The sequence below is a fragment of the Rhinoderma darwinii genome, chromosome 1 (assembly GCF_050947455.1).
Source record: "Rhinoderma darwinii isolate aRhiDar2 chromosome 1, aRhiDar2.hap1, whole genome shotgun sequence".
Classification (NCBI taxonomy): domain Eukaryota; kingdom Metazoa; phylum Chordata; class Amphibia; order Anura; family Rhinodermatidae; genus Rhinoderma; species Rhinoderma darwinii.
Genome location: NC_134687.1, coordinates 615485906 through 615504626, shown reverse-complemented (window position 1 = coordinate 615504626; position 18721 = coordinate 615485906). Strand labels below are relative to the sequence as shown.

The 18721-nt window shown below is 44.6% G+C and overlaps 1 protein-coding gene across 2 annotated transcripts in view; it reads left to right on the top strand.

Annotated features, from left to right (window-relative positions):
* Positions 1-2382: 2382 nt before the first annotated feature.
* Positions 2383-18721, top strand: part of GOLPH3 (golgi phosphoprotein 3) — a 41813-nt gene continuing 25474 nt past the window's right edge. For both annotated transcript variants that reach the window (XM_075841570.1, XM_075841562.1), the window contains exon 1: positions 2383-2893. In XM_075841570.1, coding sequence (XP_075697685.1) covers positions 2693-2893 — 201 coding nt within the window. In that variant the 5' untranslated portion in view covers positions 2383-2692. The remainder of the gene's footprint in view (positions 2894-18721) is intronic.

The window sequence follows — 18721 nt, the reverse complement described above, 5'->3', positions numbered from 1 at the left end:
CTCGTGAGAGATCACAGTCTTGTACTTGTCTGCCGAACTGGCAAGGGGGCGTGTAATGACAAGGGGGCGTGTCGCTGCTACGGACAGTACAAGAGCTGGAGAGAGGAGAGCGCGCACACGCTCTCCTCGCTCCAGCTCTTGCTGTGACATTGTCTGTAGCTGATTGGACAGTGTCACAGCCATAGTAACACGCCCCTTGCCATTACACGCCCTATTGACAGTTCAGGGGGTTTTTTAAATTTTGAGCGCCAAATATAACGGCACTGATATCTAAATAACAGGGGAGGGTAGAAAAAAAAAAAAAATTGCCCCAGGGTTTGTGCAGCCCTCCCCATACATGCTGCACTCAGCTGCACATGTATGGGGAGGTTCTTTAAATCTCCCCTCTTCCTCTCAGAGCCCACAGGATGCAATGTGTGTGTGTCCCTAGGTCTCTAATCATCTCGTCGTCCCCTGACAACACGGTGGAATGTGTCCTGGCGGGTGTGAGGAGGGTGAAAATGTGAGGTAAGTGTGGCTCCAGGAAAAGCTCACGCTTGGCAGGTCGTCTTTCCTTGTGCTCCGGCAGCTTCTTCCTCCAGTATCCTTTCCCACGCATCTGCCTTAGGGCAGATTCAGACGAACGCTGCGTTTTGCGTGCGCAAAAACCATTTGACAGCTGCGTGTGTCATCCGTGTATGATGCGCGGCTGCGTGATTTTCGCGCAGCCGCCATCATAGAGATGAGGCTAGTCGACGCCCGTCACTGTCCAAGGTGCTGAAAGAGCTAACTGATCGGCAGTAACTCTTTCAGCACCCTCGACAGTGAATGCCGAACACAATATCGAGAAACCTGTTAAAAAAAAAGAAAAAGTTCATACTTACCGAGAACTTCCCTCCCGGGCGTTGCCTTGGTGACACGCCTCTCTTGACATCGGGCCCCACCTCCCTGGATGACGCGGCAGTCCATGTGACCGCTGCAGCCTGTGCTTGGCCTGTGATTGGCTGGAGCTGTCACTTGGACTGAATTGTCATCCCAGGAGGTCAGACTGGAGGAAGAAGCCGGGAGTTATCGGTAAGTCAGAACTTCGTTTTTTTTTTTACAGGTTCATGTTTATTGGGATCGGTAGTCACTGTCCATGGTGCTGAAACAGTTTAACTCTTTCAGCACCCTGGACAGTGACTATCTCCTGACGTCGCGTACCGGAAATTTTTTTGCTGGGTTCGGCCAAAACGAGTTCGGCCGAACCCGGTGAAGTTCGGTTCGATTGTCCGGGTTCGCTCATCTTAAAGACACTCCATTTGGATGTTTGGAAACAGAAAAGCACGTGGTGCTTTTCTGTTTACATTCATCCTTTTGACAGCTGGTGCGCTGTTTCAGTCGGTTCGCACGGAAGTACTTCCGTGCGAGCTGCGTGGTTTTCACGCACCCATTGACTTCAATGGGTGCGTGATGCGCGAAATACGCGGAGATATTGAACCTGTCACGTTTTGTACGCAGCGAACAAACGCTGCGCACAAATCACACACTGTTTGAACTGCCCAATTGACTTCTATAGGGCTGTGCGTGGCGCGCGAAAAATACGCGGCCTGCACGCACGAAAATCACGCTCGTGTGAATCCCCCCTTAATGAGAAGCCACTACCATGTGGCTAATAATGATGTCACGACTCAAATAAAAAAAAAAGAATCGTCATTCACCGAGTACAGACTAAATAAATCGCCATGCCCTAGCTCATACTAACTTCAAGTGGTATGGAGCCATAATAGGACAGCCATAGAGATGTATGTGTGCCTACTCTACCTCCATAAGCCTCCAATTCCATATAAAGGCATAAGGAGTTGTTTTTTTTTGCCCCCCTCACGGTCCATTGGGCTTCGTATTAAGAAGCTATTCTATAAAGCTAATTTCAGGAGTGTTCCTCTAATATTATACAGAAAAATGCTGATATCCAAGAAACACCTGGAATGCCAGACTATCAGATCTTCCAGAGCGTCAGGGCTGCTCATACAAGAGACTAGATCCCAGAGGGATCATGGATTAAAAAAAACAAACTAGATTCTATTGTCCAACATTTGACAGTCCGGTACTAGGGAAAATACAAAAATACTCAGCACCTCCAAACAAACTTAAATAAATCAAGTGCTAATCTGCTGTGACTTCAATGCAAGGAGACATAAGAAACACAAGAGAAATTGCTCTTTTGTCCTTGGCCAAATCTTTTAGTGTAGCAGTGGACAAAGCATGTCCAATGCAAGTAAAATAACAAAGCAGTTGCCCATAGCAACCAATCGCATTGCTGCCTTCATTTTCCAAAGGGCCTCAGGAAAAAGTGAGCTGGAATCTGATTGGTTGCTAATTGAGACTCCTCCCCTTTTCACATGTTTCCCGCTATTATCCTATTATGACTGGAAGAGGGACGTATGTGCCATGTCCTCACACCTGTAGACCACCTGACAGTGCTTCCCGCCTTCCCGAATAACGACGTCACTTCCGCTGTCACTACCCGTCTTTTCTCTTCGCACTGTTTATGCCACATCCTCTGATGACGTCAGCGGGAGCTGCCATCTTGGCCGAACAGCGAGAAGCGGTTTCTTTCTGCAGCAGAGCGCAGAACCGGAGACGCACCGGGGGGGAAAAGAGCGCGGCCTAATGAGCGCAGTCCTGTCCGCCAGATAGCCCTCCCCTAGTGCAACATTACATCTCCCCAGAAATGGCGTCCGTCACCCAACGCAACTCCGGCCTAGTGCAGCGCCGCACCGAGGCCTCCCGCAGTGACCGGGAGAGGGCGGCCGAGGACCCGAACGAGGAACGGGAACGTGAGGAGCAGGAGGATGAGGACCGGGCCGGGGACAAGGAGGCCAGGCTCACCCTTATGGAGGAGGTGCTGCTGCTCGGACTGAAGGACAGGGAGGTGAGGCTGCGCTCGCTATATGCACGGGATAAGGTGCTGCACTCCATGGTGAAAACAGCCCCTCATGTGGTATGCCTGACGAAATGCCGCAGGCTGGGCCGTAGACAATTGTCTCAGTAAAATGTCGCACATAAAACATGATACCACAGCTTTTTGTTAGTTATTTCTGCCACCTGTGTCTACTCTGTCTTCCTACTTGCTGCTCTTTACGTCTTATTCGTGGAACGGATAGCAAATGGCCTTGGTGGGTCTGTTGACGGTTCTGTCAGTTTTGACGTCAAGAATAGCTCTTCATGTGGTGCTTGCAAAACCCCGTCCTTCAGACGATCCAACTCCGCGTTCTGACTTCTGTTAAACGCAGTGTCTGTCCATATGTCCTATTACGGTATATCCCTTTAATAAAGGGGGGGGGGGTGGGTGTCGTGCTTGGAACCCCCCCCCCCCCCTCTAACAAGCAGCAGGTCCATCTTTGGCGAATGCAAGCCGTCCATATATAACGTGGCGGCGACCAGCCAATTGCTGCAGCGGTTGCTTTCTGAACAGGATTGTTTCTGATCAGACCACACGTGAAAAAGGAAATCATTCGCATCGTTTTACCATCTATTGTCGCAATCGTGGCGATGGATGTTCTAACCAGCCGTCATCAGGTCTAATACGAGTCAGTACGGTCGTGACCACTGGACGTGATGTCACCTGCAATGTTTACATGGGGTTTCTGGAATGGGGGCCAGTGCGGTGTTTTTTTTTTTTCCAATATACACTCCAGCTTTTGGGAAACTACAACTCCCAGCATGCACTGTGAGCCAAAGGTTTTATTCCAGCCAAAAGCTGCCAGGGCATGATGGGTATCGTAGTTTCACAACTACTGGAGTGACGAAATTGCTGACCCCTGATACACAGTACCGATAACGCAGAGCATTTTTTCCAAATGGGTTTTGCCAGAGTGAGGCCCCATGCACACGAACGTAAAAACGCCCGTAATTACGGCACGTTTTTACGGGCCCATGGACTTCTATTGGCCACGGGTACCTCCCCGTATGCTTACGGGAAGGTGCCCGTGCCGTTGAAAAATATAGAACATGTCCTATTTCAGGCCGTAATTAGTCTATGGGGCTCCCGTAATTACGGGTGACTACGTGTGTGCACCCATAATTACGGGAGCGTTGCTAGGCGATGTCAGTAAATAGTCACTGTCCAGGGTGCTGAAAGAGTTAAGCGATCGGCAGTAACTGTTTCAGCACCCTGGACAGTGACTTCCGATCACAATATAGATCAACCTGTAAAAAAAAAAAAAAAAAGACGTTCCTACTTACCGAGAACTCCCTGCTTCTTCCCCCAGTCCGGCCTCCTGGGATGACGTTTCAGCCCATATGACCGCTGCAGCCAATCACAGGCTGCAGCGGTCACATGGACTGCCACGTCATCCAGGGAGGTCGGGCTGGATGTCGAAAGAGGGACGCGTCACCAAGACAACGGCCGGGTAAGTATGAATTTCTTTTACTTTTATTACGGAAAGGGCTGCCCCTTCTCTCTATCCTGCACAGAGAGAGAGAAGGGCTGCCGATTACTGCAGTGCAATTTTGCAGCGACAACATGCCCGTAAATACTGGTGCAATACGGGTTGAATACGTGTGACCAAGGACCCTTATTTACGGGAGGACAAAAATACGTTCGTGTGCATGAGGCATTAATCCTAATACAGAAAGTGGTGGGCAGGGAACTGCAGTACGGCCCCACTGCTGTAAAGTGACTGCAGCGCCGTCGTTCTCTGGGTCGGTGGGGTCCCAGCAGTCGGACCACTCTGTTCGGAAAGTGATAGCGTATCCAAGTGATATCACTTTTAAGAATAAATTAGGTTTGCGATTAATCTCATATTTGTTAGATATCTAATTGGGGGGGACTACTTGGGTTCCCAGTGTAAGAGGCTCTGTCACCACATTATAAGTGCCCTATCTCCTACATAAGGAGATCGGCGCTGTAATGTAGGTGACAGCAGTGCTTTTTATTTAGAAAAACTATCTATTTTTACCACTTTATGAGCTATTTTTAGCTTTATGCTAATGAGTTTCTTAATGCCCGTGTGGGGGGGGGGGGGGGTTACAAAATAATTACTGTAATTTATTTTTGCAGCGCCACTATAGAGAAAAAAAACCCTATTTTTGGCATTTTCTTTTTTGGTATTTGTACAGTCCACATTTCATGCTAAATAACATGTTAAATTAATTCTTTGGGTTATTACGGTCGGGTAGAGACCGAATATGTGTAGGTTTGCGTTTTTTATGTAATGTATGGGCAATAAAATGTTTCATACTAAATGAATTTTTTGTGGACTTTCTTATTTTTGTTACATTTATTTTGTTTAATCCTATGAAGGGATAACTTTACCAGCGTTGTTTTAGACTGATGTATTAGTATACTCCTGTGTGATAATACATTATACTGGCACAGGCTGCACAGTATGTCCTAACAGCAGGCATACTGAACAGACAGCCCTGGGATCCTTTCTATGTTCACAGAGAACTGCAGAGGGTCCCCCCTGGTTTTCCAGTGACACGATCGAAGAGGGAATTTCCCCTTTTGATCATGCCGCAGTCACAGACCGAGGCAATTAAAGGTTAAACAGCTGGGATCAGCCTTTCCTCTGATCCCAGCTGTATTCTAGTGTTCGCTCCTGCTTAGAGAATGAGCGCTCACAAGCCTTTTCTAAAGCGACATCGCTGTAGACTGCGGACACTGCCTGCCGTCAAAGGCTGTTATTGCGACCTGATCCTATGAAGTAGTTTCTACCCTTTTTAATACATTTTTAAAATCCTGTCTTCATTACGTCTTTTCAATTAGATGTTTTCTTCAGAAAACTTTCTGTTCTCTCTCGCTGCTGTGTTGGCACATGGTTTTACAGAAATGGTATTCGTGCCTGTCACGTTTCTATTGGCCGCTTGCACAGCAGTTGGACACGTTACAGATCTTGTAGTACAATCTTAGGCACAACACCAAGTAATATTTCATACACTGGAACACTTTTTCTACATGGAGATCTGTAGGTGACATGGCATTTGACTGTGGTTTTTTTTTTGTGTCCGCATTTAACCTCTTTCCCAAAATTTGCCGTATTGATACGTCATGGAAAGCCAGTGCTTCCCACATTTTGCCGTATCCATACGACAAATGGTGGACATAATCGCCGGATGTCAGCGATGTATTACAGCTGACATCTGGCTGTAATGGCGGGGACAGAAGTTAGCGTCGATCCCCCGCCATTAACCCCTTAAATGCAGCGGTCAAAAGCGATCGCTGCATTTAAGTTGTTTGCAGCTCATCGGAACCCCAGCAGTGGAATTGCAGGGGTTCCAGTGGCTGCAATGGCAACCAGAGGCCTAATACTGGCCTCCCAGTAAGCCCGGCACGGTAGCCTTCCTGGACCCACCCGGCGGCGGAGCCTGAAAGACCTTTGTAGCCTTAAAGGCTTCCGCAGCCGGCGTCATCAGCGGTGGAAGTCAGCTCTATTTTACAGCTGACATACAACCTGTAACGGCAGGAACAGGAGCTAGCTCAGATTCCTGCCATTCAACCCTTGGATGCATCGATTGCTGCATCTTCGATGTTGCTAGCAGATTGGCAGCCCTGCCATTCAATCAGGTCTGGCGAATTGCTGCTATGGCAACAGGAGACCGAACAATGGCCTCCTGCTTTACCGTTACGGAAGCCGATCAGACCCTGCCGGGAGGCGAAGCCTAGTCGGCTTGCTGTCAGTGAATGACTAACAGATCTAATACATTGCACTACATAGGTAGTGCAGTGTATTTGAAAAAAAAAAAACTGACAGTTGGACCTTCAAGTCCCCAAGTGGGACTTGGAAAAAAGTGTGAAAAAAAAGGAAACGTTTTAAAACGTATAATAAAAGTTTCAAGTAATAAAATAAAACAATCGGCCTGTACCATTATCAAGTCCTTTATTATTGAAAAAAATAAAGCATACATATTTGGTATCGCCGCGTCGGTAACAGCCTGGAATATAAAAATATTTTATTTATTTATTCCACGTGGTGAACGGCGTATTATACCAGGACAACACTTCCCATCAAAATTCCCCAAACTGCAAAGGTGCAGAGTATGGAACAAAAGGGGGATAAGAAACGACCATTTATCAGTGCAACACCGGCCTGCGCAGAAAGGATTGCTTCACAGATCTATGGATTTTTAATTTTTTTTAACCCAATTATTATACCACCTGATTATGCCCCTGATGTCCTCTGCTAAGCTTTCATATACCCCATGTTCTAAACGGAAATACCAGCAATACTCAAAACCACTACCAAGCAAATCCACGCTCCAAAAGCCAAATGCTGCTCCCTCCCCTCTGAACACTACAGCGTGCCCAAACAGCTGTTTACTTCCACATATATGGCATTGCCATACCCGGGAGAACCCTTTCAACAATTTTTGGGCTGTGTGTCCCCAGTGGCACAAGCTGGGCACAACATATTTGCCACTGAAATCGCATATCTATGAAACACCGGTGGGGTCGAAATGCTCACTACACCCCTAGATGAATTCCTCAAGGGGTGTAGTTGGGCGTTTTCATTGTTTTGTCCCCTCAGGGGCTTTGCAAATGTGACATGGCCTCTGCAAACTATTCCTGCTAAATGTGATTTCCAAAAGCCAAATGGCGCTCTTTCCCTTCTGAGCCCTGGGTATTGTTTTACTTGGGAGGAATTGCTTGACAAATATTGTGGTGCTTTTAGCGGAACCTACATTTTGTCTGAAAAAAAATGTAGATTTTCATTTTCACGGCCGAATTCCAATATTTTCTGCAAAAACCTGTGGGGTCAAAATGCCAACTATACCTGTAGATTTCCTTGAGGTGTGTAGTTTCCCAAATGGGGTCACTTTTGGGGTGTTTCCTTTGTTTTGGCCCGGCAAGAGCCCTTCAAACCTGACATGGTGCCTAAAATATATTCTAATAAGGGCTTATTCAGACGAACGTATAATACGTCCGTGCTACGCGCATGATTTTCACGCGCATCACACGGACCTATACTAGTCAATGGTGTCGTTCAGACAGTCAGTGATTTTCACGCAGCGTGTCCGCTGCGTAAAACTCACGACATGTTCTATATTTGTGCGCTTTTCGCGCATCACGCACCCATTGAAGTCAATGGGTGCGTGACAATCACGTGCAGCACATGCAAGCACTTCCGTGTGACGCACGTGATTCGCGCAACCGCAGTAAAAACTATGAATGAAAACAGAAAAGCACCACGTGCTTTTCTGTTTACAAACATAAAGAGAGTATCATAATAATGGCGGCTGCGTGAAAATCATGCAGCCACGCATCATATGCTGATGACACACGGAGCTGTTATGGAGCTTTTGCGCGCGCAAAATGCCGTTTTTTGCGGGCGCACAAAACGCACACGCTCATGTGAATCCGGCCTTAAAAGCATGCCGCAAAATCCTCTAGGTGCTTCGGAGGCCGGTGCTTCAGTCCATTACCACACTAGGGCCACATGTGGGATATTTCCTAAAACTGCAGAATCTGGGCAATACGTATGGAGTTGCATTTCTCTGGTAAAACTTTGTGTTACAAAAAACAAGGATTAAAAATGAATTTCTGCAAGAAAAATAATTTTGTTAATTTCACCTCTACTTTGCTTTAATTCCTGTGAAACGTCTAAAGGGTTAAAAAAAACTTTCTAAATGCTGTTTTGAATACTTTGAGGGGTGAAGTTTTGAAAATGGGGTGACTTAATGGGGGTTTCTAATATATAAAGCCCTCATAGCCACTTAACAACTGAACTGGTCCCTGAAAAAATAGACTTTTGAAATTGTCTTAAATGCGAGACATATGGGGGTTGTTCATTCGCAACAATTTTGTGCGGTATAGCTGCCTGTCTTACAAGCAGATACATTTAAATTTAGAAAAATGCAAATTTTCAGTGTTTCGCTAAATTTTGGTGTTTTTCACAAATACTGAATGTATCGAGCAAATTTTGCCAGTAACATAAAGTCCAATGTGTCGAGAGAAAACAGTCTCAGAATCACTAGGATAGGTAAAAGCATTCCGGAGTTATTACCACATAAAGTGACACGTCTCAGATTTTAAAAAATGAGGCTCTGTCAGGAAGGTCAAAAGTGGCCAAATCGGGAAGCGGTTAAGTAAAACTGTTGGATAGTGTTGACGAACAAAAGTTGTTTTGTTTATGTTCACGCTAGCCTTATGGCGGATGTGGATACTACCTTTTCCAGTGGCCATACATCATCTTCTTTACACTATCATGTAATTCATGTAATGGCCGGGTCCGAGTAGATCTCTATTGGCTTATGTAATGGGGCCCTTTGTGGGGAACTCCCCTCAAAAGCATAGGAACGGGGAGTCCTTGTGAGATAAACCCTTAACATCAAGCTAGAGGACAAACTCCATTACAACTTTCCCAGACTCCTGAATGGCAGGTCTGTCTGTTTGCAGGAGGGGCTGTATTGCTGCATACTTGGGCAGACTTCCAGGTTTTTGCCATGAACACAAGTTGATCAGTTCAGATCATACCGTATTTTTTTTAGAGTGAACATAGCCACGTTTCATGCAGAGATTGCGGCGATATTTGTCAGTAATATCATCTTTCTGTAGCTTAGGCTTTGCAGCCTTGGATTTTTCTTCAGGATGTGTGACTAGACGACAAAGCCAGATAAGGGAAATGACAGCTGCTACTGCAAAAAAAGCTTTCTCTGTGTGCTCCCAGCTATTGTTCACTCATGCCGGCGGCTGCCTAGCAACTTGCCAGGGTGACCATGCTGGATGTGTACTGCACATTTGTGCAGATTACTGTGGGCACCTTCTGTTGTGCTACTGCCATCAGCTTGGGTCCCCTGCCACAGAGTGCTTAAAGAGGCTCTGTCACCAGATTTTGCAAACCCGATCTGCTATTGCAGCAGATCGGCGCTGCAATTTAGATTACAGTAACGTTTTTATTTTTTAAAAACGAGCATTTTTGGCCAAGTTATGGCCATTTTTTGTATTTATTCAAATGAGGCTTGCAAAAGTCCAAGTGGGCGTGTATTATGTGCGTACATCGGCGCGTTTTTACTACTTTTACTAGCTGGGCGTTAGGAATAGGAGTGTATGATGCTGACGAATCAGCATCATCCACTTCTGTTCGTTAACACCCAGCTTCTGGCAGTGCAGACACACAGCGTGTTCTCGAGAGATCACGCTGTGACGTCACTCACTTCCTGCCCCAGGTCCTGCATCGTGTCGGCCACATCGGCACCAGAGGCTACAGTTGATTCTGCAGCAGCATCAGCGTTTGCAGGTAAGTAGCTACATCGACTTACCTGCAAACGCTGATGCTGCTGCAGAATCAACTGTAGCCGATGTGGCCGACACGATGCAGGACCTGTGAGTGACGTCACAGCGTGATCTGCCAGAAGCTGGGCGTTGTGAAGAGAAGTGGATGATACTTCTCGTCAGAACGCCCAGTTAGTAAAAGTAGTAAAAACGCCCCGGTGTACGCACATAATACACGCCCACTTGGACTTTTACTTTTCAACACGCCCACTTGGACTTTAGCAAGCCTCATTTACATAAATACAAAAATGGTCATAACTTGGCCAAAAATGCTCGTTTTTTAAAAATAACGTTACTGTAATCTACATTGCAGCGCCGATCTGCTGCAATAGCAGATAGGGGTTGCAAAATCTGGTGACAGAGCCTCTTTAAGGCTCTGTTCACAGTGTTTTTGTATCCTGTTAAAGGGGTTGCCCATCAGGGACATTTATGGCATATCCACAGGATATGCCAAAAATGTCAGATAGATGACGGTCCCACCTCTGGGACCCGCACCTATCTCTAGAACGGGGCCCCCCTCCGGCCACTTCCTGATTATATGGTCGGGAGTTACAAAAACTGAAATAGAAGCGAATGGCCGTTACGGAAACAGCGTAGCTCAGCTGTTTTTGTAACTCCCATCTAAATAAAGAAGTGGCCGGGAGGCAGCAGGAGCAGAGAAAAGTAGAACGGGTTTAGGGGGCTCTTTTCTAGAGATAGGAGGGACCCGTGTCTATCCTGTGGATATGCCATAAATGGCCCTGATGGGAAAACCCTTTTAAGTATATTGTTTGGTTTTTTTTTTTGTCTATTTAGTTACAAATGGATACAGCTTGGCCCAATAGTCAGACTGTACAGAGCCTTAGGTAAAGGCCCCATGCACACGAACGTGCTTTTGCGGCCGTAATTCTCTCGAAAATCCACGGGAGAATTGTGCGCCCCCCCCCCCCCCATTAATTTCTATGGGCCCATGCACATGACCGAGGTTTACACAGTTCGTGCATGTCCCAGGAGCCTGGACTGCAGAAAAAAACGTATGTCTTATTACGTCCGTGTTCTGCGGTCCAGGCTCATAGAAAGTAATGGACGCAGCCATGTGCACGGCCCGCGGGTGACTCTGTGGCCGGCCGACCCGAAAATCACAGCAGTGCACATGGCTACGGTCGTGTGCATGAGGCCAGTGTGTTTGTCTTTAACTGTACAGCGTGGGGGGTTGTCGGACGGGAAATAATGGCACCTTGTTAGTGGATTTCTTTATTTACACATCTGAACACCATTTTACTGTTTATGTAAAGACATAATCTACATAGGTTGAATATCTTATTATGCTCCAGAGCTTCCTTCACAATTCTGCTGGTTTTGTTGAAGACACACTCCTAGCAACTTATCTGAACTCCTATAATGTAGTGGGACAGTTTCTTGTCAATCGGATTACTCTACTAGGCCTGATAAGACCACACGTCCAGAATGCAAATCACCTGACAGAGCCATGTGCAGACTTTGAGCCAGCAAGAAATGCCCGGAGATTTCACCTCTGAAGCCTGCAAAATTGTGAATGCGGCTCTGGTGTATATTGCAGTCTGTAACTACAGAATTAGTACAAGATAAGTAAAGGTACTCCCCTATCCACAGGGTAGGTGATAAATGCTTGATAGCTGGGGGCCCCACTGCTGAACACTCCACATCTCTCGCTTCTCCACCGCAGTGAGGACATTGAATAGAGCGGAAGTCGAGCATAGATTCTGCCGTTACATTCAAAGTCTATGGGAATGACAGAAACAGCCGAAAACATCGCTTGGTGGTTTCCATCAGTTCATAGGCATTTTGTGGTGCATGCTCGACCTTCGCTTCTTTCAAGATCTTCCTCACTGCGGGGAGTGCAGTGAGGAGGAAAGAGGGGTTTGGAACTGTTGGGGATCCCAGCAATCAGACAATTATCGCCTATCCTGTAGATAAGTGATAACTGTAGGTTCTGGTACAATCCCTTCAATAGCCAGGCCCTGCAATACCAGGCACAGCCCATGGACAAGAGTCGTGTGTTGGTTTATTATGGTATTTTTGTTTTTCCCTCTTGTAATCCTGGACAAATGCTTTAAATCTATATATAAACTGTTTGCCTGGGCTGGATGTGGTATTGTCACAGGGTGGTCTTTATCCGGTCTTCTGGTTTGTAGACATTCACACTGCGCTTCCAGGAGCTTTTATTACCTCAGAACTTCTGCAGATAAATTAGAAGAATGTAACCTGGAACGCTGAGCTTGAGGGGATGCGGTATTTCACATTCTCATTGTGGATTGTGACACTAGACTGCCAGAGTATGTATATAGAGGATGTCAATATTCGAAATCACTAGTTCATCGTTTTTGCGTGGGCCGATCGGGTGAACAAGCTGACTTTTAAATGCTCGTTCCTGATCACCGCCCCGTGTAACATGTCCTGCGATTGGCTGACAAACGCGCAAACACTTGTTTGTCAGCTGATCAGGTCTTTTATTCTGACATTAAAATAATCTGTTCTCGGCAGCACATCTCCCTGTGTAAACATCAGCGATGTGTTGTGTTTTTGGCAACAACTGAGCCAAAATATATTAGACAGAAATTTGTAATGGGTACGTCAACTGATACCCGCCCTCCTGTGATTTATCCAATTTTAAATCCTGTTTTATCGATCTATCGAGAGAGGAATAATACAGACGCGACTGGTATGCTCCAAATACTCCCCTGAGGTTTATTGCCAAACTCAATTACAATAAGATCATTCAAAAGGGGTGTAGGCTTGAGGTTAACCAATCAGAGGCAATGTGACCATATTTAAATTACAGCCAATTACAGACATTATTATAATTCTTCAAACAGGGTTGCAGGTGACTTATCTCTCTTGGCAAGAATATAATAGATCGTTCTTTTAAGATGGGGGAGACCTACTCACATACATATGTGAATGTGTCTCCCTCTCCCATCTCGCTCCCTCCTCCTTTCCTTCTTTCCAAGCTTCACATGGGAACCAAGGTCAAAGGTAACTTAGAAACATTCTATCTTGTCTTAAAGGAGCAATGACTTTCTTATTCACAACAAAAAACAGAGATGGGGACTCCACACAAGATGGATTCATTTAAACATTATTATAATCACTTTCATATGCTGCCAACAATAATGAAACTGTACTTGCCCGAACGATCATTCGGACACAAAGTACAGATAATTGCCCCACATAAATAGAGCTAAACGAGCGCCGATTGACTTGTTGTTTGGTGCTTATTACAAGGCAACAAATCAGCTAGTGGAAAAGAACCCTTAACCCGTTGGTGACCGCCAATACGCCTTTTCACGGCGGCCACTAACGGGCTTTATTCTGATGCATATGCCTTTTTACGGCGCTGCATCAGGATAAAGTAAACAGCAGGGAGCCGTCAAATCTCCCTGCTCTCGGCTGCCAGAGGCAGCTGAGGGCTGGGGGCGTCCCTGCTCTGCCGTGTGAGATCGATATAAGTATCGATCTCACCCGTTTAACCCCTCAGATGCAGTGCACAATAGCGAGCACCGCATCTGAGTGGTTTTGGAGAGAGGGAGGGAGCTCCCTCTCATCCCACTGACACCAGGCGGATACGATCGCCGAGTGTCTGTGTCTCCAATGGCAGCCGGGGGTCTAATAAAGGCCCCCAGGTCTGCCTGGAGCGAATGCCTGCTAGATCATGCCAGAGGCATGACCTAGCAGATGCCTGTCCGTTTTAAACGGACAAGCAGTAATACACTGGAATACAAAAGTATTGCAGTGTATTATAATAGCGATCGCAGAATCGCATATTAAGGTCCCCTAGTGGGACTAGTAAAAAAGTGAAAAAAAAGTTTAAGAAAGTTGTTAAAAAAAAATGAAAAACCCAGCTTTTCCCCTTACAAATTCCTTTTAGTATTAAAAAACAAAATAAAGTAAAAAAGTTACACATATTTGGTATCGCCGCGTCCGTAACGACCCCGACTATAAATCTATTACATTATTTAACCCGCACGGTGAACGCCGTAAAAAATGTAAAAAAAACTATGGAAAAATTGCTGTTTTCTGTGAATCCTGACTTTAAAAAAAATGTGATAAAAAGTGATCAAAAAGTCGCATCTACTCCAAAATGGTACCAATAAAAACTACAAGTCGTCCCGCAAAAAAAAAGCCCTCATACAACCACATCGGCGAAAAAATAAAAACGTTACGGCTCTTCAAATATGGAGACACAAAAACAAATAATTTTGAAAAAAAAAAAGCGTTTTTACTGTGTAAAAGTAGTAAAACATACAAAAACTATACAAATTTGGTATCGTTGCAATCGTAACAACCCGCTGAATAAAGTTATTGTGTTATTTATACCACACGGTACACGGCGTAGATTTAAGACGCGAAAAAGAGTGGCGAAATTTCAGGTTTTTTTCTATTCCCCCCCCCCCACAAAAGTTAATAAAAGATAATCAATAAATAAAATGTCCCCCAAAATGTTGCTATTAAAGAATACAACTTGTCCCGCAAAAAACAAGACCTTATACAGCTATGTCGACGCAAAAATAAAAAGGTTATAGCTCTTGGAATGCGACGATGGAAAAACGTAAAAAATGGCTTGGTCATTAAGGTTTAAAATAGGCTGGTCATTAAGGGGTTATAGGGAATGTGTCGCTAGAAATTATTATTTTTTTTTTTTTTTTAGTTAAACAATTAATATTTAAGTGATTACAATTTTTTTTTTTTAAATTTTTTTCACAAGTCAGGAAATATTATAAATGAGATTCTAATTTATAACATTTCCATGTGCTGGCCACTAGAGGGAGCAGTTCCCAAAATTGCAGCATGGTCAATGTGGTAAAGCAACCTCATTGATTTATGCTGCAAATTTGGGGTGGACACACTCTCCTCTAGTGTCCTCACACAATCCCCCCCACCCTTATTCTGGCTAGTGCCAGGGGAAGGAAGGGTTTGAATCTTCAAACCTCCTACACTGTGTGCCGCCATTTTCTGAGCGACTGCACAGTGTAAGAGGATTAGATACAGGGCTCAGCAGACAGTATCACACAAACATAATACACACATCACATACACTAACATAAATTACTTTCTCCCGCCTCCGCTCCTATTCCTTGCGCCTGAAAATGGCCGGAAGCCGCGGCCAGAAGTCGTCATCTTGCTGTCCGGCATCGGCTTCCGGTCCACATGAAAATGGCGCCGGATTTCTCTGCGAACAAGCATCGTTTTGGTCTGTGTGGAAGCGGTGCATGCGCCGTTCCCACACATACGGCGTACGCTTCAGAGAATGGAACCACTCCCGTTCGCATTCACTATGGGGCTGTATGTGCCGTATTCCATCTCTGTATGTGTCGTTAATCGACACATACAGAGATGGAAAAAAAAAATGGCAGCCCCCATAGAGAAGTAAAAGTCAGAAAACAAAGTAAAACCTGAAAACACAATTTAATAAAATTTTGGACAAGATTACATTAAAAGCAATATGATAAAAAAAAAAAAAAAATTCATGACACCTTCACTGTAAAGCGACCCTCCGGTCTCTGGACAAAATTATAAATATGGCATAATATTGCCTGGTGCCTCTTTGCTGTGGATCCGCTGTTTCTTGTGTGGGATTAAACTGGATCAAATGTATGTATGTGTATATATATATGTGTGTGTGTGTGTGTTATATAGGCTATGGTCGAAAAAAGACACGTCCATCAAGTTCAACAAAGGGAGGGGATGAAACAAATTGTACACATTAAAGAGGCTCTGTCACCAGATTTTGCAACCCCTATCTGCTATTGCAGCAGATAGGCGCTGCAATGTAGATTACAGTAACGTTTTTATTTTTAAAAAAACGAGCATTTTTGGCCAAGTTATGACCATTTTTGTATTTATGCAAATGAGGCTTGCAAAAGTCCAAGTGGGCGTGTATTATGTGCGTACATCGGGGCGTTTTTAATACTTTTACTAGCTGGGCGCTCTGAAGAGAAGTATCATCCACTTCTCTTCAGAACGCCCAGCTTGTGACAGTGCAGATCTGTGACGTCACTCACAGGTCCTGCATCGTGACGGCCACATCGGCACCAGAGGCTACAGTTGATTCTGCAGCAGCATCAGCGTTTGCAGGTAAGATCGACTTACCTGCAAACGCTGATGCTGCTGCAGAATCAACTGTAGCCTCTGGTGCCGATGTGGCCGACACGATGCAGGACCTGTGAGTGACGTCACAGATCTCCACTGCCAGAAGCTGGGCGTTGTGAAGAGAAGTGGATGATACTTCTCTTCAGAGCGCCCAGCTAGTAAAAGTATTAAAAACGCCCCGATGTACGCACATAATACACGCCCACTTGGACTTTTACTTTTAAACACACCCACTTGGACTTTTGCAAGCCTCATTTGCATAAATACATAAATGGCCATAACTTGGCCAAAAATGCTCGTTTTTTAAAAATAAAAACGTTACTGTAATCTACATTGCAGCGCCGATCTGCTGCAATAGCAGATAGGGGTTGCAAAATCTGGTGACAGAGCCTCTTTAACATAGGAGCTGATATTAGTTCTACGGAATTAAGCCTTTTTTAAAGCCATCTCCTGTCCCTGCTGTGACGGCTCCGGCGGTAGGCTATTCCATAGATTCACAGTTCTCACAGTTCTCACAAAGGCTTGTCGCCTCTGCAGGTTGAACCTTTTTTTCTCCAGACGGAGGGAGTGCCCCCTTGTTTTTTGAGGGGGTTTTACATGGAACAGGATTTCACCATATTTTTTGTATGTGCCATTAATATATTTATATAAGTTAATCATGTCCCCCCTTAGTCGTCTTTTTTCAAGGCTAAATAGGTTTAATTCTTTTAATCTTTCCTCATAACTTAGATTCTCCATGCCCCTAATTAGCTTCATCGGTCTTCTTTGTATTTTTTCCAACTCCAGGGCATCCTTTCTATGAACTGGAGCCCAGAACTGGACTGCATATTCTAGATGAGGCCTCACTAATGCTTTGTAAAGTGGTAATATTACATCCCTGTCCCGTGAGTCCATGCCTCTTTTAATACAGGACAATATCCTGCTGGCCTTTGAAGCAGCTGATTGACACTGCATGCTGTTATTTAGTTTATGATTTACAGGTACACCCAGATCCTTCTCAAGTAACTCCCCCAGTGTAGCTCCCCCTAGGACATATAATGCATGCAGGTTGTTGGTACCCAGGTGCAAAACTTTATATTTATCTACATTAACCCCTTCAGGACGCATCCCTTTTTCAAATTTACATTTTGGTTTCCTTCTCCCCACCTTTCAAAAGCTATAATTTTATTATTTTTCTGTCTATATCGCCATACAAGGGCTTGTTTTTTGCGGGACAAGTTGTAGTTTTTTATGGCACCATTTATTGTACTGCATAATGTACTGGGAGTCTGAAAAAAAATTATTTGTGGGTTGAAATGGGCAAAAAACCGATTACGTCATATTTTGGGGGGTTTTGTTTTTACGGCGTCCATCAGGCAGTAAAAACTACATATTCGCCTTATTCTACAGGTTGATACGGTTACGGCGATACCAAATTTATGTTTTTGTTTTATGTTTTACCACTTTAAAAAAAAAAAAAAAAACATTTGCTAAATTAAAAAAAATGTTTGTCACCATATTCTGAGAGTCATAACTTTTTTTATTTTTCCATCAATTTAGCAATGTGAGGGCTTAAATTTTGCGGGGCGAGCTGTAGTTTTCACTGATATCATTTTGGGGTATATAAGACTTTTTGATAATTTTCTATTTCATTTTTTTGAAGTGGAAAGTTGACCAAAAAACAGCAATTTGCATGTTTTATATATATATATATATATATATATATATATATATATATATATTTTTTTTTTACAGAATTCGCCGAGCGGGTTAAACAACGCTATATTGTGATAGTTTGGACTTATGGACGTGGCAATACCAATTACGTTAACTTTTTTATTTCTTTAACATTGATTTTAGGGGAAAAAAATGTGAGGTTTTGTTTTTTTTTTAACTTTTAATACTTTGTTTTTGGAAGATCAAAAAAAAAGAAAGTAAAAAACAGTTAAAGATTTTTGTTATTAGTCCCCCTAGGAGACTTGGATCGCTTGCATGATATACTGCAATACTAATGTATTGCAGTATATCGTGATTCTGACAGTCTCCTTTGAAGCCTTGCCGGAGGCAGAGCTTCAAAGGAGTACAAAGATGGCGGACCTGGGGGCTTTTGTTCATAGCAACCGTTGTAACCGGCCGATCGTGCCACGGGGGGGGGGGGGGCGCTTTCGCCAGTTTGAGGGGGTGCCCCCCTGATTCTAACACTTTAAATGCTACGGTTGCGATTGATTGCGGCATTTAGGTGTTAAACGGGCGGAATCAAAGTTAACTTTGATTCCGCTCATTGCAGGGAGGTGTCGGCTGCGTGACACCGCCGTCATCCACTGTATATGGAGTGATCTCAGCCAGTGAGCTCGCTCCATACTTCCCCTTAACCCTCATCACGTACAGTTACGTGATTTT